The sequence below is a fragment of the Pezoporus wallicus genome, unplaced genomic scaffold (assembly GCF_028554395.1).
Source record: "Pezoporus wallicus isolate ANWC-B61680 ecotype Strahan unplaced genomic scaffold, APGP_CSIRO_Pwel_v1 contig_7292, whole genome shotgun sequence".
NCBI lineage: Eukaryota > Metazoa > Chordata > Aves > Psittaciformes > Psittacidae > Pezoporus > Pezoporus wallicus.
Window position 1 is genome coordinate 104716 of NW_026638060.1, and position 27190 is coordinate 131905.

At 42.2% G+C, this 27190-nt stretch overlaps 1 protein-coding gene across 2 annotated transcripts in view; it reads left to right on the top strand.

Moving 5' to 3' along the window:
* The first annotated feature begins 3667 nt into the window (after positions 1-3667).
* Positions 3668-27190, top strand: part of DGKQ (diacylglycerol kinase theta) — an 81873-nt gene continuing 58350 nt past the window's right edge. For both annotated transcript variants that reach the window (XM_057408910.1, XM_057408911.1), the window contains exons 1-2: positions 3668-3940; positions 26410-26489. In XM_057408910.1, the coding sequence (XP_057264893.1) occupies positions 3736-3940; positions 26410-26489 (285 nt within the window). In that variant the 5' untranslated portion in view covers positions 3668-3735. The remainder of the gene's footprint in view (positions 3941-26409; positions 26490-27190) is intronic.

Here is a 27190-nt window from a genome sequence, read left to right on the forward strand (position 1 = left end):
GTGATATTGACAGCACATAAAAGTAATTTAATCCTATACATAACCTGGGGGTAATGTACCAGAACTTGCAATTTTCAGTGGTATTAAAGGCGTTTAAGAAGTCACAGTATGTCCTCTCCCTAGATACACAGACTACAAGAAGGTTACAAAATGTTCAGAAGACCCAAGGTGTAAAGGTCACTTGATTTAAAGAATGCACCTCTACCAAGTCAGGAAACTTGCAAAAATAAGGGTTTTCCTGAATTGTCTGCCCTACAGTTGTATTACTTGAGTTTGCTGAGGTCACTGCAAGTACTAGAAGTACTGCAAAATATTTATTTGGGTATAATGCTAAGTAAATTATCTTTTCAGAGCTATCACACTTTGACCCTTTTTACTGATCTGGTCAAACCATAGGAAATGGATGCTTTTAGAATTTTGCCTGTTTTCTTCTGTGTGCCACTTCTTTCTTCTAAGAAGTGGTAGTTTGTTCCCTTTTATTCCACCTTTCAATTATCAGCCTGCAAAGCAAAAATTTCTGCAGGATCAAAATCCCCTTCATATTCACTGCAGCTTGGAGGTTTACGCACATCTTTTGAAACAGGCCATTCAGATATGATGGATATCTCATGATTTTATATACTTATCCATTTATTTATATATATCGAAAGACTGGAAGAGCCACCAAGCCTTTAACAAACACAATCCTTTGATCTCTACCAGCTCTGTATTTTACGATGGAAGCATAAGGGTAGAAATTACCTCTTCATCTCTTCATGGGTATCTGTAGTTCATGCTAGAGTAGATGGGAATCTTGGTTCTGAATCAAAGCCTTAATGGAATTCCACAAAATCTTTTAAACTGAAATGCTCCAGAATATTTATCCAGGAGAATATATAATTATTTTAGGATAAACCAAGATATTTTTTCCCCCTAATGTGCTTTTACTGTTCATGATGTTGAGCTATCTGAAACAAGTTCCAAAGAAGATCTGAATATAAGTTGAGCATTGACTACAGTGTCTGGAGGATGACCCCCTTCACATAGCCTGATCCAGACAACCTATCACAGTTTTACCATACTGAGCTGTCAGCCCTGAACAAGGATGAATGTCTCTAAGAACAATTCTGGCTAACAGCACAGAATTCCATCTAAAAAGCCACTGGCACTTCTCATCTAATTATAACTTTTGTCATAATGTAGTCAAACTCAGCTTGTTTGAAAGCACTGGAGTAGACTATGTGAGAGTTAAGGCAAGCAGACAGCCTGGCAGATGTTCTACCTTTTTTAGTCTCAGTCTCGTGTTCTCTGTGTTCAACAGGGATTTAAACATACCTGTGGTCTCTGAATTCTGTGAACATCTGCATTCTCACCTGGTGCACAGAGAGATAAAACTCAAGGAACTGTATCAGCTCATACCAACTGACAACTTAGCCAGACTGCTAACAGATATAGTCTTGCTGTGTCCGTTCACATTTGAAATGTCTTAGTGTAACACTTTGAATCCTAGGACTGTGGGATAACTCAGTCTGGAAGGGACCTCAAGAGGTCACCTAGACTAACTGCCCTGCTCAAAGCCACATCACCCTTTGTCTCTTGTCCTTCCAGCATACACCACTGTAAAGAGCCTTGCTCCATCTTCTTGAAAACTTCTGTGTTGGTACTAAGGGGCTACTATGAGGTCCTCCTGAAGCTGTCTCTTCTTCAGGCTGAGCAAGTCCTGCTCCCTCAACCTTTCCTCAAAGGGTGAGTGCTGCAGCACTCGGACCATCCTGGTGGCCCTCCACTGAACTTGGTCCGTTTTTCATTGTGCTTCCTGTATTGGGGGCCAAAACTGGATGCAACACTCTAATGACCACTGAGGAGGCAGGGATAATCCCTTCTCCCAGCTTACTGCCTGTGCTCCTGAACAGCCCAGGATGCTGTTGAACCTGGTCGTTGCCAGGTTCTCATTTTTCACAAAGAGAACAACCAGCCATTGGAAGAATCTCCACAGGGAAGTGATGGACTCCCCAGTGCTGGACACTTATAAGATTCAACTGGACAGGATGCTAGGACATCTAGTCTAGATCAAGCTTTGCCTAGAAAAGTTGGGACCAGAAGATGCTTGCAGCTCCTTCCAGCCTGGTATTCTATGATTCTACGTGCCTAGAAATGTGTTCCAAGAGGCCTTGCTCTAAGATTTCCACAAAGACCAAAGTGGGGTTGACTGTGTGGGAGGTGGGACCTGTCTTTATGGGCTTTGGCTCATTCAGCATGCATACACTCATTTGTGCATTCAGCAGGCACAGCTCTTCAAAGCAAGGGGGTTCACTCTGCTTCCCTCTTCTCTTGTATAGCTGGAGCTCCATAAAGCTTTATAGAATTTTATGTATGTTTGTAGGACCAATTAGAAATACTTCAAAATATTTGTATCTAACTGCTCACTCTTCCTCCAACAAAAAAAAGGACACACCAAGCTTTCTTTAGTCTCTGATTTTTAATGTTTCTCTTTCAACTGGTCAAATCTTTCTTACTCCTGATCATAAATAAGTTCATATTAACAGCACAGAAAAGACATGTAAAGTAAGATTAGTGGAATTTAAGATTAGAAGATGCTAAGAAATTTTAGAAGGATTTCAGTGCTGGTCTCAAGACAGCAGGATGGTTTATTAAGCCTTTCACCAAAATACAAACAAACCAGAGTCAGGGATGAAAATTTAAACTGCTTTTTTCTTGTCTGTGGTTTAATGAACACACCTATGTGTGTTGTTTGATGGAATAGTTTGCTTTGGAAGGGACCTTCAAAGGTCATCTGGTCCAAATTTTGGACAGCTCATATTCTCACTCAATATGAAACTGAGAACTAGGACCTAAGTGGAGATGTGGACAGCACAGATCTATAAACACAAAATCTAAAGGCATAGCCTTTTCTCATTGCAGTCTGCTCCGGCCATGGTACCTTGCCTGTTGTAATAACAGGCAATGAACAGGCAGAGGAGGAAACATCCTGGGGTGTAAATGTTTTCAAAACTAGAAAGAAGGTGTTAAAGGGAACACATAGCACAAAAGTGATATAGAAGAGAGAGACTGCTGGGCAGAACCCATCATCTGTTCTTCCCATAGAGGCAGAGATGTTGACAGCAGAAGGTAAAATCATAGCAAGCCAGTGCATCATGAGAAAACTTGAGATGGAGTTTTGTGCGCTCCAGAACTGCAGGGGCCTGGGGCAGTGAAACTGCCCTGCACAGTGGCACAGTAGGAACCCGGACGTCTTTTCAAGCTTCATAGTGCTAAACTGCAAACCGAACCCGATGCTCCTTGCAATGAGACCCTCTCACGGGCAGCTCTGTTTCCTCGACGTTTCCTGCTCCGGGCCTGTCACCAGCAGAAGGCCCGGCGCTGCGGTGTCCGCACCTCCCCGTGATGAGTTCCACCGGCATTGCCGTGGCGGACCCGGCCTTCCAATGCCCGGCCACCTACTTGTTCCGCTCCTGAGGCGCAACTCGCTCCCGCAGGAACAGCCACCTCAGCGTCAACGCCCCGGCCAGGGCAGCCGGCCGGTGCCCCGCGGGACGGCCGCTAGCTGCAGCCAGCGGCCCCAGACGGGCTGCGCGGTGCAGCTGTGCTGCCAGCAGGGGGCAGCGCATCGCCGCCAGCAGAGGCCTTCATGGGCACCGCCCCCGCCCGTCCCTAGTCCGCCGCCCCCGCCGCCGCCGCCGCCTGGGGCGGAAGCGAGGGCGAGCGGCGGCCGGTGCCGCGCCGCGAGGAGCGGGCATGGCGGACGGGACGCGTTCGCTGCGCGGTGGCAGCCCGGCCTCCAGCCCGGTGCTGGGCGGCCGGGGACGGGCTACGGCGGTGGCAGCGGCGGGGGGGAGCAGCCCGCCGGGCCACGGCTTCCGCAGGGTGACCCTCACCAAGCCCACCTTCTGCCACTACTGCACCGACTTCATCTGGGGGCTGGCCGGCTACCAGTGCGAGGGTGAGGGGTTGCGGCGGCGCTGCGGGGGGCCGGGCGGGCCGGAGGAACGGAGCGAGGGCTGTCGGACGGGGAGCGGGGGACAGGCCGGCCGCCGCCGTGCTCATGAGCGGGTGTCCGTCGTGGGGGACCGGTCGGGGACGACAACCGCGTCCTGGGTGAGATGGGGGGGGGGGAATTATCCGAAAATACTGCTGGTAAAAATGGTAGTAATAGTAGTAAGTAATGTGAAAAGAGCCTGATAATAACAAAATAACACATTCTGCTAAAATAATCTGACAATAGGAGTACTAGTAATAATGGAATAAAGTCTAATGACAACTGATGCTAAAAATTCTATTAGTAGACTACTGTTAGTAATAAGTGTTAATAATAATTTCTAACAGCACTAGTCACAAGCCTAACAATAATAGTTGTAAGTTATAATAGTAATATCTAACTATGATAATGATGAAGCTTCTGGTAATAATGGTAAAAATTGTAACAATAGTAGTGAAAGATTGAGGTGTGCACTGCCGGTACCTGTGTGGTGACAACAGTGTTTGCTGTGATCCAGCACTGCCCTTGCCCATCTCAAGGTTTCCCTTATCTGCCAAAATGCCTGATAGCAAGGAGGAGCCGCAAGGTGTGTGGGGTTTGAACCTTTTAAACCCAGGAGGGCAGAAGGGCTCTCTAGGTCTCCTTGCTGGCCCTTACGGCAGCAGAGGTTCCTGGAGACGATGAAATTATGGCTTATTCTGACGCAGCAAAACCAAGCAGTGTCGCAAGGAAAAGAAGGTTCTCACTGGGCAGTTTTGAGTTGTTCCCTGACAGAACACCTTGATGTCTTCCTGAGCGTATGCAGCCCACCTGACTTGGGTTGCATCTGCAAGACTACGTCTGAAGTAGCTGGGCTGTACAAGAGCCTCATTGTTCAGGTGGTGTTCAGGTTCTGAACAGGCTGTGTTTGTAAGACAAGCACCCTGCAGTTCTTAAAATAGCTCCTGCCTTTTGTCATCGTTGTGGGTGAAGAAGGTGCGGGATTAAGTTGAGTGGGAAGTCATGTTCCTGTGTGCTGCCAGAGAAGTCTGGCAGGAACAGGTTTACGTTTGCTTAAAACTTTGGCTGAGTGATGTCTTGTTCTGTCTGCATGGCACAAAGTCACTGCATCCCCTAACAGCAAAGAAGCCCCAAATTCAAGTGAAAATTTCTTACTCTGTCAAAACATGCAAGGCTAGTCTTTTACAGGCTTATATATTACTGCCTTAAAAAAGGCAAATTACTGGAGTCACAAAAGTGGGTAAAGGTGCCAGTTTTATTACTTGAAGGGCTGAGTGCCTTTGGTATGTTAACAAGTAAGAAGATGCCGAAGGTTTCCATCCAGGTTACCTCAGTTTTTTCCCATTCACATACTATGTATGTAAAGGTGTGCCCAGCTGTAACTTGAATTTAGGGTCTTCCTAATTTGAAAACTGCACTGACATTTTGTGGTTTGGAATTGTTTTCCCGTTTGGCTTTTCAGGCTGAGTTCTGGGTGAGGATTGTTAGCACCACTGTCTAGTGGCTGTGACCTAATGAGGCACTTGCAAGCTGCACTGTTAAGATACCTCTTTTAAACCTAAATGTGAAACCTCCACCCCAAACAAGTCATGTGTGAGGGGGGGAGAAAAACACACTTAGTCTGCGTAAGGTGTACTGTGGGAGGGGAACTCTATAATGTCCATGTCTCCTTTGGATTAAGAGCTGATCTTTTTTGTAACTGTTCATCTGTCTGTTTTCAACCAGTTATGCTCAGTGTCATGTTTGTCTTTTTCAGCTGCTAAACAACAAATCTCAGATATACCTGATGGGTCACTTGCTGATGGTGGCTGCTTTTGACAGCCACACGTACACCCTTGTACCTTGTTGAATAGCTTGGCAGCTCCTTCTTTCAGAGTTATTTAATAAATGCTATTATGATTTCTCAAATGATACTTTAAGTAAATTCCATTTTATAATTACTTCCTTGTCACATTTGCTTTGACTAATGGAATTTGATCATCGTTCTTTAGCAAGTAATAAAAGGGTGATCTCTAGGAGTGCCAGGCTGATTGAAAATAGAAAAATAATCCACCCAGCTTTTAGTGAAGGAAATGTTTGCAGTAGACTGCAAAAACTTGGTAGATAATTGCTATCTCCTTTTTCTTCTCCCCAAGGACAAGCATTGTGGGTATAATTACAGCTGAGCTAATGTTGGCATTATTTGGATTCCTTTTGATAACCCACCCACAGGCTTCAAGATGAAGCCATCAAGGGGCCTTTTTCTAGGTGAATTTGCAGTGGTACTATCTGTGGGTTTTGGTGTTCAGTCTCCTGATGCTGTTTGTATTGAAGTTGCCTGAAGCTGTTCTTGATCAAAACGGAAAGTTCCCAAACTTGGAGGGGAGCTGAGCATGCTGATGGTAAGATCTGTCAGTTAAAGAAAGGGTGGGGGAAGCACCTGCCCATCATTATTTTGACTAGTTGTGTGGCCTAAATGACCTGGACTTGAGTTTTAATTGTGATCATGCTTTTTTGACCCTTGGAAAGGGGCATCTTCTGTATGTGAATGATAGGTCTATGCGTTTTTTTAGTAAACTTACTAGACACTCAGCAGGCTGGCATATGCAAAAATACAGGAAAGTATAATGAATTCTTAACACATTTCTGTCAGTGCATGCTAAGATAAATGGTCCTTCCCTTTTCTTCTTGTGAACTCTGGAAAATAGATAGAAGAGATGCTCTGATACTCTCCGTACAAGGCACGAAGTGTCCTGGATCTAATCTCTCAGATTTAGAGTAAGGTACTGCTTCCCTCTTCAGCTCAGGGCCAGTGCCGCTCTTGCCAGCAGTTTGTACAGCACAGGAGGTACTCCTGGGAATAATGGCAGCACTCTTGCTAGTTTGACAGGACGTTTTTATGAGTGAAATTTTACAGGTAAGGCAGTAGTCATCCTCTGTGGATTAGGTGTCCAGTTGGGTCTGAAGATGTCACTGTATTAATAAGCTTTTGTGCACTTATTTATTGTAACCTCTGTTAACCAGGCTTGCAGCTGTGGTTTATATTTTTATTTCCTTCCTCCTGCAAATTTGTTTTACATAAAACCTTTGTAAATGACTCTTTATTTTTCTTGACACTTTACTCCTTGTAGCTGTCACTTCCTTTGATAAGCGTGTGTGTATGTGAAAGAGTAAGTCATGTCTGGATTGTACCATGAACAGTTACTCTTTGTATTGCCTCTGCTTTCCAAAGCCTGGTAATTTCAGGTTTGATTTTGTTTAAATTTCCTCAGGCTTGGGGACAAAGAGGCAGGGTAAGAGACTGCATTTCTGTGCATGTTTATGTGCATCTTAAAAATGAAAAATATTAAATATATTAAGTTTGTGTAAGAAATTAAGTTGAGTTCTTACTGGTAGTGCACAGAGGAACCAATTCCATATACAGAAATAATAGCAGATATTTTGATTTGGCATTTGGTATTTATTTTTGCCACCAATAAATACATTTCTTATCACAGTGTAGTGTGGTTTTGGTGTTTTTTTTCCCATAAATGACTTAGAAAATGTAGGAAGAATTATGAATCAGTGCATTTTGGGAGCTACAAATATTTCCAATGCTATAAATCCTTCTAATGTTAACTCAGTTTAGTTTCTTTTAGCCACAGGTAAAATGTAAGGATTTAAATAATATGCAAATTTGTTAGTAAATGTGGTAAGTAATTATTAAAATAGTAATAGTAAAAAGTGATTTGCTTGGGTTTTAGGCTTTGTATTCCAAGCAGAACCTCCAAACTTATCCAAGATGCAGAAACCCTTATTTCTCCTAATTTGGTTTAGATGTTGGCTGACAACACTGCTGCTTTTCCAGAATAAAATGTAAATAGTGATTTGGAGTTGCATTTATGCCATAAATCTTTGACTGAGCAAGACGTCCAAAAGGTGCTGTGATTCATACAGGCATGTCGCAGACGTGGGCAAACCATGTTGTGCTTTGTCAGTATAGCAGAACCTAGAGGTCTTCAGACAGCATCTTTGCAGTGGTCTGAGGTGCATATTCTGGATGTGTTTAGAAAGTCTGTTCCATGTAACGACTATTCTCAGTAACTGGAGCCAGACAGGGAAGGTGTGTTTTAGTTTAAAGCTGGACATTAGACTAACAGGGAGTCTGTCTTTGTAAGGACATGGAAATAGTAGCAGGGAAAAAAGGGGTGATGAACAATGCCCTTGAAATCTCATCCTGTCTAATTAGTTTTGTTGTTGGGACAGCCAGCTGGAACATCCTTGACCCTGCTGGCTTCTGTCAGCTCAGTTTTGAAGGAAGTAGATGGTGTATGAGATTCTTCAGAAAGTGTTAATGCTTGCAGTTCAAAAGGAAAACAAATTCTTATTTCATCTGTTGAGCTTGCCTTGCTTTTGGGGCATTTTGAACAAAAAATGGAAGCTGCAAGAAAGTAAAGTGGCAGTAAAACTTCCCCTCTATTGTACAATCAGTTTGAATTTTCAAGACTTGCTGGCTTTATTCTTTAGTGGGTTCCTTGTCAGGGCTGGGGCCCTTCCGTGCAACTACAAGATGTTTGATGTTGAGATGCAGGGTGAGTTTGTGGTTGAGATGTTCAGTGGAGGTGCCTTTACTGCGTTTTAAATTTACACTGAATCATGTGACTGAATTTGTCTTGGGAGCAAACATAAAGGCTGTCAAGAAAGGGGGGGAAAAAAACCCAAACCCTAAAAACCCCACCAGAAACACTCCCCAGAAGAAACCCTGACAGAGAAACTTACCTCAGTTCCCGTCAAGCTGAAATGTGTTGGGAAAAATGACACTGACTGACACCCTGAGAAGTGAAACTTAGTTACTGGTCTGGACTTGAAGGATAATCCATTTTGTGCTCAAGAGAACTCACACTTTTCTTTTTCATGTCTCCCTGTGACAGTGCTTCAGAGGAAGATGTTCTCACCATTGGTGATGCAGAGAAAAGGACAGGGCGCTTTGCAAGGATGTGCACAGCTTTTGTAGCTGGAAGCTATTTTGTATTGATAGTGTTATCCTAGATTTCAGTCCAGAAACTCAATTAGGTAGTAAGTAACTTACCGCAGAAAGTGCTAAAGCCAGCAATCCAATACCAGCCTTTGCTCTGTGTTACTGCCTCAGTCTGACTTGGCAATAAATGACAAAAGCAATAAAGAAGGTGCTCATCAATTCTTCATGATGTGGAGTGGCTGTGACTGGTACTCTGCAGGTTTCCTTCCTAGATGACCTTTCATCTAATATTGCTTAGACTTTATATAGTCAGGTGTTCCTCAGCCATCTTCTATGTCTAATACCCTCAGGTTCTTTCCATCCTGCACAAAATTTTTCAATATTCTGTGTAGCTTTCCTGTGGCCCATATTCTTGCAATGCTGTGCTAAGGGTCTAAAAATGCATTTATTCTTTCTTGTAGTTGTGTGGGAGATAAATGACAGACTAGTTATTTCTTTCTTATAAACAAAGGACATTGAACTCTACAGTTTTTCCCATAAAACAGTCTCTAAGCACTGTACTGAGCCATTTTACAGCATTTTCTTTAAAAATTGGCTAGTGTTTCAGTCAAAAGTGACCTCAGTACTTCATGAGTGGAGAAGCACTTGCTTGTTCCTGTTTTCTGTGACGTTTTCATGTATTAGCTGTGTGCTAATGCATCCTCTAGTTCAGGTTTGGTTTACTTTTGGGAAGTAGTACATTTTGGTAACAAATCTCCTTTCTCTAGAGATGGTGTGCGTTCCTACTTTATAGGTGTAGAAGTTTGTTTTAAAATGGGATGTAGCACATCCATCTCAGCAACACAATCTCTGATTATTCTCTTGTCCTTCAGTTTTAGTTATAAACAGTATTCTTGAGTAGTGGTGTTACTTTTATTTCAGTGCTTTACTGATAACATTAGAAGGTATCCTGGAGTTTTCCATGTGAAATAACCCCATTAAGCAATCACTTTGCATTGACAATTGCTTTTTAACAAGGTACACATTATGTACAATGGGCATTTATCATCTAACTGTAGATGCTGATCTTGTAGTGCCATGGAGGATGATATACAAAGGCTTTGACTTCTTATTCTCGGCAGTTTGTAGTGAATATTTCTGCTGATTTTCCCCTACCTGCTTCTAAACTCTTAAGTCTAGGGATAAGGAATTTTGCTGTGTTGTTTCCAGTGGGTTCCCCTAGGCAGGGTCCTTGTTGCTTGTCTGTTTTCTCTTCTTTGATTACTATAACTTGTTCATAATGTTGTTTTTCTGCTTAGGACCCTGTAGAAACCTGGTTCTCATCCTGATTTTGCTGTTCTTTTCTTAGGTGGCAGCTTTGAATTATCTTTGAATCAGGCTGACCCTGGCTGAACTTTGCTTTTTGGTTATGTCACTAGTTTCTTCCAGAGTTATTTCTGACACTGCATTTCATCACCTCAAACTGTCTTCCTTCTAGGCTAAATGTTTATTAAGCCCATCCTGATGTGGCTCAGGAAAATCCCCTTGGCGAAACTGCTTTTGCAGTACCTATTGAAAAGAGGTGACTAAGTTGCATTCGTGCATTTAATTTGACTGCACCAATGGGGAAAGAACAGGAGGTATGTATAGCATTTCGACCTTTCTAAAGGATTAAATAATATGTGATGATCACCTCATGTTTTATCATTTGTTTATTTCTTGTGGTTTGTTTTTTTTCTTTGTTCAGTTGGGTTTTTGTTTCTTTGTTTGGGGTTGTTTGTTTGATTTGTTTTGTTTTATACAGCACCTTTCAGTTTTAAGGGAAGCCTGTTCAGAAGTGCTCCCAAGCAGAGGGCAAAACCTAACATTTGTGTATCACAGTGTGATTAGGAATTCAGTGGAAGTGTACTTTTTTTTTCCTAAATGTACCACCACAATATTTTTTCCTTTTAAACCATATTGTTACCAACTCTTGTCTCACTTCTGTTAGTCTGTTATTTGCTAGAGTAAAGTTAACCCAATATTTCACTTCCTGGTTTTTATATAAATATTTGCACTCACTTGGCTCTGGAACAATGTGGGTATGTGACTGTGTCTGTATATATTCCTATGTATATATTCACATATATATACATGCATTTGAAAAACACGTATTTGTATTTTTATATGTGTTTGCTGGGGTTTTGCAGTTTAAAATTGAGTATGACTGATTTACTTGGAAGTATGTTTAGGATTACAAATGTAATATGTTTCTATTGCTCACCTGCTTGGCTTCATTTTTAAATAGCACTTGTATGACATAAATGTCATAGAATCATACAATCAATTAGGTTGGAAAAAACCTTTAAGATCATCGAGTCCAACTGTTACCCCAGGACTGCCAAGCCCACCGCTAAACCATGTCACTGAGGGCCTCATCTACATGGTTTTTGAACACTTCCAGGGATGGTGACTCCACCACTTCCCTGGGCAGCCTGTTCCAATGCCTGATCAACCTCTCTGTGAAGAAATGTTTCCTAGTAGCAGCTTGAGGCTGTTACCTATTACTTGTTACTTGGGAGAAGAGACCAACCTCCACCTCACTACAGCCTCCTTCCAGGCAGCTGTGGAGAGCGGTAAACTCCCCTCTGAGCCTTCTCTTCTCCAGATTAAACATCCCCAGTTCCCTCAGCCGTTCCTCATCAGACTTGTGCGCAGACCCTTCGCCAGCTTCACTGCCCTTCTCTGGACGCACTCCAGCATGCCACTTGCTATGTAAAAATAATGTTCTTCAAGATCTAAAGCAACTACTAGTGAGAAAAAAAATTACTGTATTTGACCACAATTTCATCTGTCCCTGGAGATTTTGCCTACAGAGGACTGCTAGAAAAATTGTTTATACTTTGGTAAACAGATGTGTTTGGGAGAAGCCAACTGGTTTGAACTTGAGGTGTTAAAATAGAGCAGTGTCTTGTCATGCAGAGTTGTGTTAGATTACAGTGGCTAGGAAATAGGACTTCCAGTTTAAGTGCAAGAATATGTAGCAATTAAAAAAAATAAAAATCTCTGTTCCTCACTGCATTGCTTTCTCTTCAGCAGAGTGTGTCACATTTTAATGTTTTGTTATGATGTAATTCGGGAAATGAGTCTACTTTTTTTGCAGTACTTTCTCTGCAGTGTGTGAAGATAAGAACTGGTACACCTTGTTAGCCAGTGAGCGTAGGAATACTCCACTAGCCAGTTTCTTCAGTGTTTCAAACAAATGTTTTCTCAGTGCTGCAATGATTGCATGGTTCAGAGCTTCAAAAGAAGGCAAAAGAATACAAGGAAATTGCTAAGATTCCTCTAACCATGAAGAGGGCATGAAGAAAGGATCTGAACATCAAGTAAAAAGGCTGGTCCTGTTTGAGGCTGTGGATGCTGTCTTTCAGAATAAAAAATGCTCTTTGTGAGATGAAAAATCCTCATCAGAATGTAGTTAGGATGCTAGAGTCAAGTATAAATCATCACACATATAAATTTGCATGGGAAAATGATCAGGACTAGCAGGCCTGGAATGTGTCTACTATGGAAAGCAGCTGTTAGATTTGAAACAAAGGTGTGGCCTGAGTGGCATGACCTAGGAAAAACTGCTTTTTCGTGTTAAACCTTTCTCAAAAGAGTGTTGATAGGGAAGACTGGAAGAGATTTCAAGCTTCTTAGATTATTTGCAAATATTTGGAGAATTTAAACCTCTTAAGGCACTTCCACAAGTTGATGCATGAATTTTGGGTAGCCATGGATGCCATCAGTTATATTGGTGACATAGTACTGCTCTGGGACAGTTGTGCCATGAGATGTGAGTAGTGTGTCTACGCTCAATGCGTGAGAGTTGTCATTTTGTGATAATAGCAGCCCTTCCAAAAAGTAGTCCCAACAGCTGTATTCTAGAAGGGGTTGAAACTTGAGGAAAATGGTGTTTGCAATTATGTTTGATGCTCCAACCCTCTGTCTAGATGCTGAGGAGACTTAACTCTGAAAATAGAGGATGCTGAGTGAAAAACTGAGCATATGACTGAAAATGAGGTGGTGTGAAAGAAGAGGTGTAACCTTAAAAGCAAGTGAAAAGATTCCTGTTTTGTTTTCTGTGCATTGACTTGGATGCCTGCGGTTTCCCTTCTGAAGAAGAGAAGTTAACCAGTGCTGCATATTCCCAAGAGCAGCTGGGGATATTAGACTTCTCCAGCTGAATGCTTTTTCAGAAATAGGCTGAAGTAGAAGGTAAAAATACTGTAATGTTTTAAATACCCTTCAAAATAGCTAAGTATATTCATGTCCATTCTGGTTTGACCCCTCTTATTCTGTTCCTTTTATATTCTCTTTGTTCCAAATAACTCCTCTCTGACAAGTGCCTTGAGATTTCTTGAAGCTATTGTATTTTCATTCAAGCACTTTTTCTTCAGGAGGAACAAATAGTTAATTAAAAGTGAAATCCTCCTCCCCTACCTTTTCACAAGTCTGGAAAGATAATAGAGATATATTGTACTTATGCAGTACTTTTGCTTAGTGTAACTTTTTGTCTAAATACGGTCTCATGGGAAGCCTTAAGACCCTTTCCGTGTGCTTTGGTAAATATAGAATCATAGAATGGTTTAGGTTGGAAAGGACCCTAAGATCCTCTAGTTCCAACCCCCCTGCAGGGACACCTCAGACTAGACCAGGTTGCTTAAAGCCCCGTCCAACCTGGCCTTGAGCACTGCCAGGGATGGAGCACTCACAGTTTCCTTGGGTAGCCTGTTGCAGTCTCTGCTACTGCCTCATCACTCTTGCAGTAAAGAACTTCTTCCTTATATCTAACCTAAATCTCCCTTGTTTAAGTTTGAGCCCATTATCCCTTGTCCTGTCACTACAGTCCCTAATGAAGAGTCTGGCATCTCTGGCATCCTTTTAGGCTGCCTTCAAATATTGGAAGGCTCCCCTGAGCCTTCTCTTCTCCAGGCTGAACAGTCCCAATTTTGGACTTGCTTCAGTAGCTCCATGTGCTTCTTATGTTGAGGACACCAGAACTGCACACAATACTCCCAAGTGAGGTCTCAGAAGAGCAGAGTAGAGGGGCAGGATCACCTCCTTTGACCTGCTGGTCACGCTCCTTTTGATGCAGTCCAGGATATGGTTGGCTTTCTGGACTGCAAGCACACACTGAAGCCGGCTCAAGTTCAGTTTCTCATTGACCAACACCCCCAAGTCCTTCTCTGCAGGGCTGCTCTGAATCTCTTCTTTGCCCAACCTGTAGCTGTGCCTGGGATTGCTCTGACCCAGGTGTAGGACCTTGCACTTGGCATGGTTAAACTTCATGAGGTTGGCATCAGCCCACCTCACAAGCGTGTCAAGGTCCCTCTGGATGGCATTCCTTCCCTCCAGGGTATCTGTGAGGTAACTGAACCACACAGCTTGGTGGCATCGCCAGACTTGCTGAGGGTGCACTCAATCCCACTGTCCATATCACCAACAAAGATGTTAAACAAGACCGGTCCCAGCGCTGATTCCTGAGGGACACCACTCGTTACTGGTCTCCAGCTGGACATTGAGCCATTGACCACAACTCTTTACGTGCGGCCATCCAGCCAGTTCTTTATCCACCGAGTGGTCCAGCTATCAAATTGATGTCTCTCCAATTTAGAGACAAGGATGTCACGCGAGACAGTGTCTAACACTTTGTACATGTCCAGGTAGAGAGCGTGAGTTGTTCCTTCCTTATCCGCCAATGCTGTAACCTCATCATAGAAGGCCATCAGATTGGTCAGGTGGGATTTGCCCTTAATGAAGCCATGCTGGCTGTCACCAACCACCTCCCTCTTTTCCGTATGTCTTAACATAGTTTCCAGGAGGATCTGCTCCGTGATCCTGCTGAGCACAGAGGTGAGACTGACTGGTCTGTGGTTTTCTGGCTCTTCCATTTTCTCCTTCTTGAAAATAGGGGTTATATTTCCCTTTTTCCGGTTGTTGGGAGCTTCACCTGACTACTGTGACTTTTCAAATCTGATGGATAATTTTTGTGTATAAATGAATAGCTGATTATGTTACATAATAAATTAAGAAGAACTTGCCCTGCCAGTCTGATCAATTAAAACAAAACACACCAAATGTGAAGCCAGATACAAAACAACAAACTTGTGAACATTCAGCTCCTTTTTAGGAATGATTTCTAGTTGCTCATGAGTAGACTTTGAATTTTGCTGTGTTGTGGGCAGAGCTACTACATCTTGGAAGTTCTCATGCGCACGTAATTGGTGTATGTGGTGACATTGCAAGCTTCTGTTTTCCAAGTAGATGTAAACACTCACCTTCTGAATTATATATTGTCTAACTTGTGTGAAAGACCCTATTCCTGAAGTTCAAGTTAAGTATAGTCCTGAGTCTCATCAGTGTCTCGAGCTTAAGTGGTGGAATTGAAATACCCTTTCTTAAGAGGAATCTTATAAGGCTTGAAATTCATAATAAAATTAAGAACGGTGGTTAAAAAAGAAGGGTATCACAAGATATTAGCACCTTCAGTTTGCTAGCCTTTCTGGAAATAGTGCCTAGCGAGTGTTTTACTTTCCTGTGATTCATCACTGTATGAATCATTTGCGTTTGGTTTCCTGACCATGTCAATACCCTCACAGCAACCACGTTGAAGCAAATACTGAGTGTACTTACCCAGCTGGCACAGGACCCTCTTACTTTGCTTTCTGCCTGCCTCCATCCCTTTCTTTCCAGCTCTGTTTTTCGCTCAGATTCTATAGTTTTGTACAGTTCTGTCTGTGGTGCAGCTTGGAAATGAAGCTCTATAGGAGTGAGCAATAGAGGTTGCCATGGCAACTGGGGTGTTTTTTTTGTTTGTTTGTTTTGGTGTTTTTTTTCCCCCTTCACTTATTTTGTTTTGTGGCTCTAGAAAGTGTGGAGGTGCCCTAGATAATGCTGAGATTACACAAGTTGAAAGAATACTTACCTTGGGGTTGCACATACTAAGAATTTGTCCTACATTTTGAGTGTACTCAGTGTTTCTTTTGAAATTAAAACTGTGTTATGGAGGTATGTGGATGCTATTGTAGCTAAGATTAGCAGTAGTTTTTATTCTAGTCTCCTCAGGATTTTTATTACACTTTAATATTCTGTATTCAGCTTTTAAGAGACAAGGTGGAAGGAAGTGCACCTCTGAGGCATTGCAACCCTCCTGCTTACTGGTTACATAGCTGAGTGGAGGAGGTTGGTTTTGTGTGAAATGCTGCCTGTTTCTCCTTCCTTGGTCCATTCAGGGACTTAGAGTGTTTTGGAGGGAATTCTTGTGGTTTTACCCCCCTAAAGCACTGCATGCACGTGGTGTACGTTGTGTGCCCCTGGGGCTGGACTACATTAGAGCTGCTCTGAATGCTATAGTGTTGAGAATGTCTCCAAATCTTTGAGTATTGTGAGGAATTCCAGGGAACTGTGTCGGCATCAAAGTTTTCTGCCAAAATGCCACCGTGGCTTTTGAAGTCCTGCTGTTCATTAACTTCTGCTATGGCCCATCCTGTTTATTTATGTGTAACTCAGATTCTTTTTCAAAACTCAAAATATGCTATTGTTATCTCCCTTTTATAAGCGGGGACGCTTGTATATAATTAAAATTGCAGAAGTGTTAACAGGACTGATTTTGTAGGAGACATCTCTGTTGTCCACCTGAGTTTTCAGAAACTAGTTACTGAAGTATGACATTGACATTGTGTGAAGCTGTATGCGTTAAGCTGGAAAACTAGTGATAGTGAGGCAGAAGGCCACATATATGAGGCCTGGAAACCTGCAATGTTTATGTGGGGGGCCTAAGCGTGGTAAAAGTTTCAAAGATGCTTGCAGTAAATATAAAGTTGTTTTGGTGGATTTTTCCTTGAAATTGAGGGCTGTATCAGATTGCCTTGTGGTTTTTGTTGTGTTATTCTGTTCTGAATACTGTAAGCTATAGCTCTTTGTTTTGACCATTCACTGTGAGTCAGCTGGAGAGTGCTGATAAACAATTGACAAAGTTACTCTTTGTAAAGCATCACCCTGAAAACAGTGGATTGGAGAAGCTGCTGCAGACAGCAGCTGCAGGGACTCAAGTACCATATCTTTAGCATTCATGACACTGGTGTACATGTCCTTCTGCAGTAGAGTTCTTTGGTCCAGCTGGAGCTTCCTTATCACTCTCCTGTTTTTAACCATTGCTTGTTTCTCTGCCCTTGCAGATGCTTCAGAGCTGGCACCTCTCTGCTCTAGCCACTGTTCATTATGGTTCAGTTGATTGCATGGGTAATCTGCAGTAGAAGACTGAAGAGGTTCCAGCTTAAGACAGAGCCAGGGAAAAAGCTTGATGTTGAAGTGGTCTTCAAGAAGCTTGTCTGTAGTGGTATCTAGTACCTGATTTTCTTTTTTACCTCTGTGGCATCTTACTGAAATTGAGCTGGGTGGTGTTGGTGTCCTCTCTTTTTCTCCCTTCAAGGTTGTTAGGAGCTATAGGTTTTCACTGCAGGTACAGATGAGAGGTTTTATGTCAAACTTCAAACCAGCTTGACCCTTTCTAGTTGTGTAAAGGCTGCAGACTGGAAGATCTGGCAAAAAACATGATTATGTATCATGGTCTGGCACCTAGTTTGCATGGGCAGCCTTCATCCTGTAGCCTGTACAAAAGAGCTCCTAGAGTACTTAATTGTTTGGCCTCAGATAGATTTCTATGGTTCAGAGATGATTTCTTTTCAGGATCCCTGCCAGCCTGCTAATATTCTCCTTTGCTGGAAGGAGAGTCACAGCCATCCCGATGGTCTGTGACCTTTGCATTGTGGGTCTGACTTCCCTGTGGTGTGCAAACACAACCAGTAGTAGTGTGTTTAGCAGTGGAAAGACAAATTCGGTGGACAGAGTGCAAAAACTGTGTTCCTCCAGGCTCCTTGTGCAACTCCACATCATGAGTGTGATGCCTTTTGCTCTGGAGGATCTTTCTAGGGAAACTGCCAGGAGATGAGTTGCTGAGCTCTCTCCTGATGCAGCTGTTTTCAAGATTTCTGGTTTTCCATCAGCGAGCCAATGCCTTGTCACAGGGCACTGTCCTTTCTTTGGTCTAATCAAGAAAAGAGAAGGTGTTGGTGCTTTCTGGATTTGAATGCAGGTTTGACACTAGCTATCTTCCATTTGTCTGAGGAAGAAAAAGCTCTTCAAGTTGTGGACCTGTTCTGTGCTGAAATCCCATGCCTTTGAAATTCTGTGCCCATCTTCATTTCATAGGTGATGGGAGGATGGGGAGGGTGTTTTTCTGACAGGTGGGGTTCTGTTAGTTCATTTCTCAGTTCTGGGCTTACTGTACCATGGAGGATGGGAGAAACAAGATAGAGTTTGTCATAAGACATCAGAATATTTACAGCCTTGCTGATGAGAGAGTGAGAGGTCCTTAGGATAGGCCAGGGTCTTTGTAAAACTACCAACATTTTAGCAAACCTGTTGTAACAAAATTGGTGCTTTTATGATTGATGGTTCAAATATATAATTTAATTCATTTGACTCTTATCATTGTTCAGTAGCTTGTCTTGTTTTCACTTGACTTGTTGCTATTGTATTTCGTAGGAGCGTATCTGAAATACAAATGAATAGGAATTCAAATGTGTTGCCTTGAAATTATAGAGCTCAGATGTTACAAAAACATTCTTTTGGGTATCTATACCCATAAATAGAGCTTGCTCTCAAGTAGACCATTCTAGAGATACAAAGTACACCACCATCCACATTGCGCAGGGGAAAACTTCATTTTTATCAGACAGTGTATGCTGGTATCTCCATTTAAAGCAGAGGCAGGTATGGCTGGTTAAGTTGGCAAGGCCAGAGAGTTATGGAAGGAGAAAGAAGCTGGTAAGTACAAATAATCTATAAGGATGCTCAGTAAATATTTGAAAAACCTTAACAGGTTTCTTATTTCTTCTGGATTTTTGGAAGAAGACGATCACAAAGTGTCACTGAACTGTAAGTCCACTAAGGCCCAAGGCAGTGAGAGAGGAGGGTGGTTTTGATGCCTCACTTACTAAAGCTTTCAGAAATTTTTCCACTCCTGTCTTGCTGTTGTTCAAAATGTTCTGGAAAGATCAAAGCTTCTAGTGACAGCTTTCCTGGTGACATTTAGCAAGCATTGCACAACAGACTTCTAAACTTAAACTAGGTTGTGTTTTTCTCTGAGAGAGCACACCAGTATTGCACACAGGTCTTTGCATGTTTCTGCTGAATTGGGAAATAAGCTGGCAAAGTCCATGTACTGTGTCCAGCATTCCTTTCAGGGAATAGTCACTGTATTCAGGATGGCCTGTGATCATGGTTCTAAAGAAAAAAGCTGAATGTGTCCTATGTTGGCAAGCTGCTACAATGGAGAAGGAGCTCAAAGCTGTGTAGCAAATGTAAAAGTTGAGTCCCACAGATTTCCAGTGAAAGGAGAGCATTGCTTTTAAGTTACTCATGAAAATAGCATCTCCACAAGCTGGAATGGTCCTGTCTGCATAAGCAGTTCAATAACAGTATGTTTTATATAATAATTTTAAAACACTGAGATTAAAAGTATTTTTCTCCAGTGTATGACTGCTTATCCTGTGGGTATTTCCTCAAAGCTATTGTCTTCTAATTATCAATGGATCTCTCCACTGAAGGCAAAGGCAGGCCTGCTGAACAAAACAGCCTGCTTGCAGGGCTTCAGAAGTGAGTGAAAAAGCCCCTAAAGGGCAGAGGCACTCTCAGATCAAGCCTGTTATTTTGGCTTGTGTCATGTCAGTCACATGCTATGGAGGAGCAGGAAGAGAGGAGGAAATAATCTACTTAGTTTTGACCAAAATAAAACTTTGTTTTGGTAGTGTTAGACTGACTTGGCCTGAGTTTTGTCGGTGCTGATATGCCCTTTAAGTCCCACTGATTCATTGTTTGGAAAGTAGAGACTGTTATTGTTGTCTTGCATAACAGCTTTGAAGCTTTGCTTTACTCCCTGGCTTTGCTAGATTTGTTGTTTGTTTTGTTCTGTCCATCGATAGGCAGTTGTCCTTCCTCCTTCTGTCTTTGGAGCATGCTGCAGTAGCTATGCCTTCTGCAGTGAGCATCCTTCCCATGGTGTGCCTAGGTGTACTTTCATTAAACTAATTTGAGCAAGCTGATTCTTCCATGTTCAGCTTTCCTGTACCCATCTTCCTTCCCTAAGGACTCATAACCAGCCTCTTTATAAACCAGTGCTGCTGCTTCATGACTGTGAGCTCCAGCAGAGCCAAGCTGGAAGCGAAGACATCGCTATGGGTACTGGCAATTGAAATAGGAATTTTTGGAAGCCTTTACAGGTCCTGGACTAAAGCAGCTTGGTTTGTTGATCTCCAGAAGGCAAAGGGTCCTGCTGTGTTTCAGGGTAACTCTGGGTAAAGTGGCTGGACTGAACAAATATTTGCATCCCTTTCATTAGTAAGAGGGGTAATAAGAGGAAGCCTTGTTTTCACTTACTCTAGCAGTGATTGCCAGTGCTCTTAAAAAAAACCAACAAAACATATATTTTTGTCACTTAATGAGTATGATCTTCCCTCCCCTCCTTCCTTCTTCTTTATCCCCCATTTCCCTCCCTTTTCCCCTCTTTTTTCCTCTTCCTTCTCCTTTCTTTCCCCCACCCCTTTCCATCCCCCTTTCAGAACAGACTACCTGAGCTCTTGAGGTCACTTGCTGCCCAGCTTTCTGTGAAAAAAAGTAATATTCATTACAGTTACTTCAGGGACATACTGAGATTTGTGCCCAAAGTAGTAAATATTCTTGTAGAGATTATTTTGACAGTGTATGTGTCACAGAAATAGCACACTGTCTAAATTGTGTGAACGTTAGACATCACCTCCACAGGGTTGTTACTACTTTTCTCTCTTTCTGCTTGAAATGAGTTTTGTTTTGCAGATCAGAGAAGAAAAGGATGGAAATCCCAATGTTTCTGAATGTTGTTTGGGCTTTGTAATGTCCTCATCTCTTCCTTCCCAGCAGGTGTCTTCTCAGGTGCAAATCACGTGAGATCTCTGAATTCCCACAGTCATTTGGTTTGATAAATGCCAAGACTTTTCTGTTAATTGCTGAATTTGTAGCATTCTTAGGCTTGGTGTCTGTAGTAGGCAAACATTCTGTAATGCTGAGGAACATTTGTATTCTAAAGAATAGCTCTGACTCTGGGGAGAGAAAATGCCTCTAAGTACTGAACAGGTTGCCATGCTGGCTTGATGTAGCATAGGCAAATTTAATTACTCCCTTTTGTTCTATATTGTTGATGCCTTGTGTAAGCTGGTGACATACGGAACAAAGATTTGTAATAATTGTGTCTGTTCAAGAGAAATATTTATGTTGCTAGAAGTACTAATGTTAATCTCTTCTCAGAGGGTATAATTTACCCTACATTATTCTTTCAGTTTGATAAAAGCAAGACGTATGTTCCATGGTGTAATTTATGATCTAGTGTATTGATTTAAAGTAAAAGAATCTTGGCTTCTGTAAACTGCTGTGCTTTAGCAAGCTGAAAGGAGTCCTGCTGTTTTACAACCCAGGAGCCTGACCTTAACTCTTCAGACAACATAGTCAGATGTACTGCACTCTAATGCTCTCTGCTGGAGTTAATGAAAATGAAAATTACTGAAAGTATTGAAAAGGAATTGAAAAATTCACCCTGATAAAGTGAATTACCCCTTTGGAGTAAATGGATGAGTTATTCTTTCTATAGTAGCTGCTGCATTTGAAACATAGTCACCTTTACTATGAAGCACAAGGCTATGAAAGTGCATTTTGTGCTGCCCTGAGACTGCTGCTAAACCTGATGGCTCTGATTTCTTGCCGAGGTCAGTTGTCTGTTGTGCCAGGCACATGGTAGTGGAAAAAAATGTCCATGCTATCACCTTTCCAAGGAGCCCGCTTAACCACAACAGCTCCCTGGAGAAATAGCATCAGATTTGTACTCTGGGTACTCACCACCGTGGAGCCAGGAGACTGGTGGTTCTTGGATTTATCCACTAGCAATGTGGGCTCTGACCAGAGTTATCACAAGGTACACATCTGTGATCTTATCCTTTGCCACCAGTAAGGAGCTGGATTTTTGTGTCCCTCTTCTCTTCAAACAGTTGCTCCTCTCTAGGGGCAGTTAATCTTTAGGGCAGTTGTGGCCTGTTGAAGTCCTCCCATTGTTAATTCTGGAAACGTGTGGTGGGTTTTTCAGAGACCTGCTCACCTTCAACTGGCAGAAAATGTTGCAGAAAAAGCAGCTGTGATTTGTTCAGATGGAAAAAGAAAAAATTGAATACAGATGAGTTTTATTTGACACATAAAATGCAGTAATGAGTTGAAGGTTGTCATGTTAAAAAGGAGGAGACAGAATCTTGGGGTGTGCGGGTTTGTGGTAAAGAATGAAAGTTTCTGTAAAGGTGGAGATGGGGAGAATGTAATTGTACCACCTGCGTGTGGTCTAGGAAGCTATTTAGAAATGTGTTTAATTTCTGAAATGAATACTTCAAATTTTTAACCGTAAAATATGTGCAGAGTGCAAAGGCACATTCCAGTTCAGGATAGGAGGAGTAAAGTTGCACTTTAGATACCTCATGAGGACTTTGTGTTTCTCCATCTACTGTGTTCCATCTTTTTATAAATATAACCTTTTAAGGTTGACGCGTTTGGGTAGGCAACATCTAGAACACTTATAATACTTGCAGACACCTGTTGTGTAGAAGGTTGGGTTTTTTTTGTCCTGTACAATTTCCATGTGCTCAACAAAAGGTAGGCAACATTCTTGTGGCCACCCAAAGGGTGGTCCAGTGCCAGAGTCAGTTGCTAGCTATAACCACAGCCTTTATTTTTTGTCTTGTTTTCTGAGCATCTTAGCAGAAGACAGGCATAACTGAGGTTACTGTGCAAGGGAGTTTCCCTCCAGAACTGAAAGCTGGCATTCACGGCGTGTGAAATGCTAAAATAAAACCACACTGACTGCAGGCCTAGGGTTTGGGTTGCAGACAAAAGCAATAGAGGGAAGCAACGAACTCAATCGAGGTTGCAAGTGGAGTTGTGGCAGTAATCTTAGTAGGGTGTCTGCTACTTAACTCTCCTGTTAACAGCCCAACACCCCCTCTTCAAAGGCCAGTAATGAGCTGAGAGTTCATGTTGGACATCAGCTGCTGACAAATCTATTTAAGTGAATTCATTTTGATCTACCATCTGACTGCCTGTTGTTGATGAACGTAAAGTGATGGGGGGGGGGGGGCAGATACTCTTGCAAGTTGATGAGCCTTGAGTCAGCTTTTGCAGATCAGGCAAAAGATGAAGTTAGAGGTGTAATGATGCGTCTATGGAAATATTTGCCCACTGTGTAACTGTCAAAAAACTCGCATATGTGAATAGGTCCACAGTGAGTTGTGTGTTAAACTGATTACACTTCCAGGAGAGGATCAAATCTATTTTGGTCTTTGTGTTGACATTCCATGATCCTCCTTGGAGGTCAATTTGGTAGCTCTACTTTAGAAATACAGTTGTTAAAGTTAAAATAAATAAATAGACTTACATGTTAAAATACAAAATTACAAATTTATGTTTGAAAAGCAGCAAAACTGAATTATGGTAAGTATTTCCTCAAAGAGCAAGCAAAACTAATTTTCAACACCTAGCATCTTTTTCAGGACTGTGTGCCCTTTCAAAAGTGGGAGAAGAATATGTGTCAAATTTGGTTATTTCATAAGCGTTTCTCACCCAGCCATATTTACATGGGTCACTGATACATTGATAGAGTCTGTACAGCACATAATCTGTCTTTTCTTCTTTCCACTTTTGGGATCTGCTTTGAAGTCTGTCTTGAGGACAGAAAGAAAAAGGGTGGTGTGGAAAAAGTGTGGCATATTGGAGGGTGAAAACAGCCCTTGCTTTGCTAGTAAGTGTTGCACAGCTCATGAGTTAAAGAGTGATGCCCAGCTTTTTATCTCCTGCCTTCCTAGGGAGGGCTGAAGAGGGATGTTTTCCGTTTTCTTAGAAGTGTAGTTTGGAGAGCTACTGTATGTTCACTGGGTGCTGCCATACATACATGTCTTTATTAAATCACCAAGTCAAGCAAAATGTGTTCTGGGAAGTGTAGGCTTATGGGCAGAAACTGCTGTCAAGCTGTCCCTCGTGCCAGATGTGGAGCAGTCCTGTGGTGCCTGATGGCCGTTGCTCTGAATTCCCAGAGGTGTTTGTGCAGGGCCTGGTTAATTTGTGTATTGAGTTACTGTGTGCACACTTGAAATAAAAGCGAATAGCCACTTGGAGATACTTGTCTTGTGGGCTTAAAGTGCCTGCTGCTTCTGCAGGTCATAACATTTCTGGGAGCGATATGTAGTGCATTGCTCTATTCTTTCAGTCTGCCCGCTTGTGAACCAGAAAAATGAGGGAAAGCAGTACCATTTCACTGATTTCATTAGTCACTGATGATTTCTCCTTGACTAGCTCTCCTTTATGAAGTTTTTGACAGTTGCCTGTTTATATTTGAAGCTTCATATCGTCACCAATTGTGGGTTGGCTCCCATGGGAGCCTTTGTCACCATGTTTCTGCCTGCAGTCCCCCTTACCTAGCCAGGTGAACCTGAGCTTCAAGCACCTCTGAGGCAGTGGAGAGGCTGCCTAAACAGATGGCTGGGGCAGATGTCTTCTGACAGTGGCAGGGTGTATGTGGTAGATTGCAGACTAGCTGGTAATGGGCAGGTAGGTTTTCTCCTGCAGCCTCTGCAGCCTCTGCAGCCCTGCTCTCACAGCAACCAGCTGACCTAAAAGTGTCAGTAGAAGTGTTGTGGAGACCTGAGGAGAGAGTAGGTTATGTCCATCTACATCCATGTTGTGATAACATTACGTAAGTGTGGTAAGAATTCACCTATTCACCATGTGGGCTCGTACCTTTTTTTTAGAGCAGAAGATGCATCTTTCCTCTGCCCAGTCAATCACTTGTTCTCTTTGGTCTCTTCTGTGCTGATGGGCTCTGTGCTTCTTCTTCCATGGTGACCACCTTCAGAGGTGTTGGACATCTGCATTTGTAGCTCTCAGATTCTGTATTATCATCCCTTTATTAACTGTTTCCACCGATTTAGCCAGGAACCCTATTAACCTTAAAGATGCACATAACACTTAATAGCAGCCATTAAAAGGTTTGGATTTGCTCCATTCCTGTTTTCTTTCATCAGTGCAGTAATCACTGTGTTACACCATGGGTGATGAATAACATCTTTGTACGCTGTAGTGACTTGCAGTGCTGCTTTCTTCTCTGACTTGCAGGCTAATGGAAAACAAACATCTGCTTACTGCTCAGATTAAGACAGGGCCAGTGTGAAAGGGATCATCTTTCTTTTTGGGCCTCCAAAGGGAAGGGTTACCTTGCATGGTCTGGCAGTAAGCCACATAGAGAAGTGGACTTGGATTTTAGTGCTTGAGTTGGCATGGGAGAAGCAGGAATGTGAAACCAGAAGTCGCTGAGCTGAAGAAGGGGAGATGGGGAAAATTGTCTTCTTCTGATGGCACTAGCACATGAAGTCAGTAATGGCAGTGGTCTACGGAATGGGAAACCTGAAATGCATGGAGTTTTTTCAGTTGCTGGTGAAACTTAGGAAGTGGTAAGTGTACTTCTGAAAAGCAGAGACATGGGAAAACATCCTCTGTACAGCAACAGTTACCTCTGGCAAGTGATCTTCTGCCCAGGCACTGGCAGAGGTGTTAAGCATCTGTGTAAGGCTTCACACTTGAAATGGTAAGAGAGTAATTCTGAAAGAAGGAGGACTCTAAAGACATAGCAGCATGTGTTACAAGTTCCTAATTAAGGGGGGGGGGGGGGGGAATGAAATAAAGAATCCCTTGTTTTCTTTGCACAGCTTAACACCATGTAAATCCATGGTAATAAGCTGTGGAAAATATCACCACTATGAGAAATGATTTTTTTTTCAAACGCTGTCGTGCTTGAAAGTATGCTTTGTGGAGCTTGGGCTGAATTCTAAACCTGTTGCTTCCACAGTGAAAGAGATAATTAGTTGCTTTTGGCTTTCAAAGCTGCATGCAACCGGTGCCCTTTAATTTCATCTCCTTCATCCATTACGCTCAGTGTGTAACAGTACGGTTGTTTTCTCCCATTTATTCCTGTTGCATGCACCAGTCTGTAGAATAATTCACTTTCAAACATCTCTCTCTACTATGGCTACATCAAACAGCTGTTCTTTTAACTTCAGACTGTTTAAAATTTCTTCTGGAATTCAAGAGCTCAGTCTGGTGCTTATGGAGAGGGATTCTGGGAGGGCATAACTTGCTGTAGTCCTGTGGTGCATTGGTATAAACTCTCCTTCCTTTTCCACAGCCAAAATGAGCTGGAGTTCATGCACAGCAAGAAGTGTGACAGTTGTGTACGCTCTCAAATGTAGGGGAGATAAAATATGATTTAAAAGATGCGTTCTTAGCTGTATTTGACTCAGTATTATTTTTTGTTTGTTTTTTCACAAAGTCTCTTGCTTGTGAAGGTTTGCTCAAGGTTTTTATTTTATTTCTGCAGTTTGCAACTTCATGTCTCATGAAAAGTGCCTCAAGAATATCAAGATACCATGCTCATGTGTTGCTCCCAGCCTTGTGAGGGTGAGTAAGCACAAACACTGCCTTGTCTTTTTCTTGGGATAATAGAACAAATTTATTACTAATGAACATGGTGTAGTACCATGATGGCTTCTTAATATCATAATGCTTAAATCAATTGTGTTAGTCACTACTGAGACTTTTATAACTGCTCAAAGGGAAAGTTACATTTCCTTTGAAAAATCCCTGCTATGGGGAGCTGTGGGTAGTCTGTCTTCGAAAAGACAGTTACTGACATTCTTTAGCTGTTACTTAATGTTCTTACTTGTATGTAAGACTTGTGTGTCATTACCTAGAAGCCCACAACGGAGTGGGGTGACTGATTGATATCAGTGCTCTCAGAAAACTACACTGTGTGTCATACTAAAGAAGAACGCTGTACGTACAGTCACCAGATTTTTTACAGTGATTTCATCTTACTGGGAAAATATTAAAGCTTCTCTGCCTAGTGAAGGGGATATGTTTGGCTTCTATTGATTGCTGCACGTTAAGAATTTGCTTGTTTATTGTGTCCAGAGAATAAACTCATTACATAGGGTTTCAAAGCAAAAAAGTCAGAGGGAGGACTTCAACTGATGATAATATTTCAAATTTATTTATTTGGGTAATTAATAAAGTGCTTGATTTCAGATGCCCTGTGACTTTTTCCTCTCATAAGAGTTGAAGCTTAAGAGACTGCTTTTAAAGGGTGTGAAAAATAAATA